General features: G+C 46.4%; 1 protein-coding gene across 1 annotated transcript; it reads right to left on the bottom strand.

Moving 5' to 3' along the window:
* Window positions 1–910: 910 nt before the first annotated feature.
* Window positions 911–1,474, bottom strand: LOC140013542 (uncharacterized). Its single transcript, XM_072062851.1, has one exon. It carries the CDS (start codon window positions 1,472–1,474, stop codon window positions 911–913), a length of 564 nt encoding a protein of 187 aa, XP_071918952.1.
* Window positions 1,475–3,698: the final 2,224 nt, after the last annotated feature.

Below are 3,698 nucleotides of genomic sequence, written 5' to 3'. Positions count from 1 at the left end.
TACCAGGACACCATCTCGGTAGGCCAACTTACAATATCCATTCTGGCTAACTTCTACTATGCGATATGGACCTTCCCATCTCAGAGTTAGCTTGCCTTGTGGCTCAGATCGGCTGACCGAATTCTTCCATAGATCAAGGTCCTCCGGACTGAACGGAAGGCGTCTGATTCGGGAGTTGTAGTAACTTGTTAGGATATTTTTGTACAGGGCCACTCTAGCAGCTGAGTCATCCCTTCTTTTCTTCAGCGAGGTCGAGATCCATCTTACGTTCTTCATTATTCACCTCGGCGGTAAAAGCTGCCATCCGGAGTCTCAGGGTAATGAACTCAGCGGGGACTATGGTTTCAGATCCGTAAGTCAAGGAAAAATGGGTTTCTTCAATAGAGGACTTTGGCGTGGTTCGATAGGATCACAGTACGCTAGACAGTTCGTCTACTCAAGAAGAGCTGAGGTGATGTAACCTCATATTGAAGCCATTAAGGAGTGTTTAGTTGAAATTCTCAGCCTGTCCATTGGCTTGAGAGTGTCCTACCGAGGTGAAGTGCAGCTTAATTCCCAAGTTCTCGCATCATGTCTTGAAGGAATTATCCGCAAATTGCTTCCCATTGTCCGAGACGATGACCCGAGGCAAATCGAAACGGCAGACCACGCATTTCCAAAAGAATTTTTGAACGGTTAAACCCGTGATACTCCGCAAGGGTTCGACTTCGATCCACTTCACGAAATAGTCAATAGCAACAGCTATATAGGCGTAATTGCCTACCGTTCGAGGAAAGGACCCAATAATATCTGTCCCTCATTGCTCGAAAGGCCAAGAGAAAGTAATGGGAACCATGAGATTAATGGGTTGATGGTGCTCTAGAGCATGGTGTTGACAAGAGTGACAACAAAGTACCCAAAGTTGGGCATCTCATCTGAGAATTAGCCAGAAATAACCGAGAAACAAAGCCTTCTTGACCAGCATTCGATAACCGACCTGTGTCCCATAGAACCCCTCGTGTATCTCTTGAAGGGCGTGCTCTCCCTCTTCCAGGGTGATGCATCGCAACCACGGGTCGAGATAAGACCGTTTGTAGAGACTGTCATCACAGATCGCACACTGTGCGGCCTTACGCTGTACTTTTCTCGCCTCGACTTTGTCATCTGGAAGCACGCCTTGATTCAAAAACTTGACTAGAGGAGTCATCCAGATATCCCCCGAACTCACCGGATAGACCTGGTCTTCCATGTAGCCGGGTTCGGCTAAGACCTTCACAAGGACCGTCTTGTTAAGGGTAGAGAATGAAGTGGAGGCTAGTCGAGACAGAGCATCAGCTCGTCGATTCTGAGACTGGGGTATCCTTTGGATTTCAAAGGACTTGAAATAAGCTGTCAACTGGCAGACTTTGGAGAAGTACTGTTGTATGGATTCCTCCCTGGCCTTATATTCTCGCAGCACTTGACACACGATGAGTTGGAAGTCACTATGAGTCATGATATGTTAGGCACCAAGTCGGCGGGTTAGCTGCAGGCCCGCAATGAGAGTCTCGTATTCGATTTCGTTATTGAGGCGAAAAAATCGAAGCGAAAAGCATATGAATATGCCTCATCGTGAGGGTTTTCGAAAAGCAATCCAGCCCGCTACCCTTGCTGTTAGAGAACCCATCTACATACAAGACCCACTTTTGAGGTTCGGCTTTATCCGAAGTCACTTCTTCGCTCAAAGGATTGTGAGCTTGGCCAAAAAATTGGCTAACGCTTGAGCCTTGATGGCGGTCCGCGGTTCATATGTTAGGTCATATTTTTTTAGCTCAACAACCCACTTAGTGAGGCGTCCGGAGGCTTCGGATCGGGACAGTATATGCCTGATAAGTTGATCTGTTCTTATTCGTATAAGGTGAATTAAAAAAAGGTTTTAATCTCCGGGCCACATGTATTAGCCCCAACACGAGCTTTTCAGCTCAGGTGTATGGGGTATTCGGGTCACGGAAGACTCGGCTAACATAATACACTGGGACTTGGGTACCACCATCTTGTATCAGTGCTACACTCACCGCCTCTTCGGCCGCGGGCAAGTAGAAATATAACGTTTCTCCGACTCGAGGTGAGATATGAGTGGGGAGTTGATGCAGGTATTCCTTCATTTACTCAAAATCTCGCTGGCATTTCTCGATCCAAGAGAACGTATTTGCCTTCTTCAGCACTTTAAAGAATGGCAGTGCCTTGGTAGCTGACTGCGACAAGAACTGATTTAGAGCCGCCAATCTCCCCGTTAGTCTTTGGACATCTCCTGAATCGCCTTCACCTTGTCGGGATTTGCTTTTATACTTCGGTGTGACACAAGATATCCTAAGAACTTGCCCGAGGTCACGACGAATATACATTTCTTGGGATTAAATATCATCCGTGTATTACGGAGAATCTCAACAGCCTCTCTTACATCAGATGAAAATACCGAGGCATGCTTGCTTTTTAGGAGGATGTTATCAACGTAGGTTTCGACATTCCTTTCTATCTGGGACTTGAAAACACAGTTTACCAGTCTTTGATACGTCGTCCTGGCATTTTTTAGGCCGAAGGGCATGGTGGTGTAGCAGTAGACTCCCCAATTTATGAAAAAAGCTGTCTTCTCCTGATATTTTTCACTTATTCCTATCTGGTCATAGCCTTTGAAGGCATCTAGAAAATAGAGGATCTCGTAACCCACAGCCGAATCAACCAAGGTGTTTATCTTCGAGAGTAGGTAACAATCTTTTGGACAGGTCTTGTTCAGATTCGTAAAATTCACACACATTCTCCACCCTCCGGCATCTTTCTTAACCATGATAGGGTTGGATAGTCAGGTGGGGTATTGCACTTCTTTAATCATCTGTGCCGGCAAGAGCTTATCCGTCTCTTCAGTCATGGCCTTATCACATTCCGGGCTGAAGTGTCTCATTTTCTGCTTAACAGGTTTCGCGCATGGGTCGACATTCAACTCATGTAGCATGAGGTGGTGGGGTACTCCCATGACTTGATCATCAGTCCAAGCAAAGACGTCTTGGTACTGCTTAAGGAGGTTAACCACTTCGCCCTTGAGTGGCTCAGGCAAACTAGTGCCAACGCAGATAATTTGCTCGGATTTTGAAGGATCCAAAAGGACATCTTCAAGCTCGTCTCTGGTCTTTAGCCTTTCAAGCTTTTCGGATTACTGAGGATCTATGCAGTCGATCGAGAGGATATGAGACCTTTTACTCTCGATTTTCGACTCAGCCGACGATGACGACGCAACTTGGAAGGTGGCAAGATAGCATTCTCTAGCGGCACAGACATTACTACTAATCTCGACAATGATTGCTAGCGTGGAGAACTTGAAACTTAAGTGGTACGTTGAATACACCGCCCATAATGCATTCAGGGTAGGTCGCCCCATGAGTAGATTATACAGGGAATCAGATTTAACCACGATAAAGTTGACTGAGACAGTTCGGCATCGAGGATGTCGTCCCACGGTTACCATAAGTGTAACCATCTCTTCAGGGTGAACAACGTGCCCCCCGAATCCCACTAACGGAGTCCTCACGGGCACGAGCTAATCGCTTGTTAGTTTCAGACTTTCAAAAGTTCAATTGTACATGACGTCCACCGAGCTTCCAAGATCAACATACACCTTCTTCACGAGGTAATTATTGGTTAGCAATTCAATCACCAGGGGCTCATGCAGCAGTCGAAATAGGGTC

The sequence above is a fragment of the Coffea arabica genome, chromosome 8c (assembly GCF_036785885.1).
Source record: "Coffea arabica cultivar ET-39 chromosome 8c, Coffea Arabica ET-39 HiFi, whole genome shotgun sequence".
NCBI lineage: Eukaryota > Viridiplantae > Streptophyta > Magnoliopsida > Gentianales > Rubiaceae > Coffea > Coffea arabica.
This window is presented reverse-complemented; position numbering and strand designations above follow the sequence as displayed.

Coding starts and splice junctions, on each gene's coding strand:
- LOC140013542 (XM_072062851.1), bottom strand. CDS start 1,474: ATGACTCATAGTGACTTCCAACTCATCGTGTGTCAAGTGCTGCGAGAA.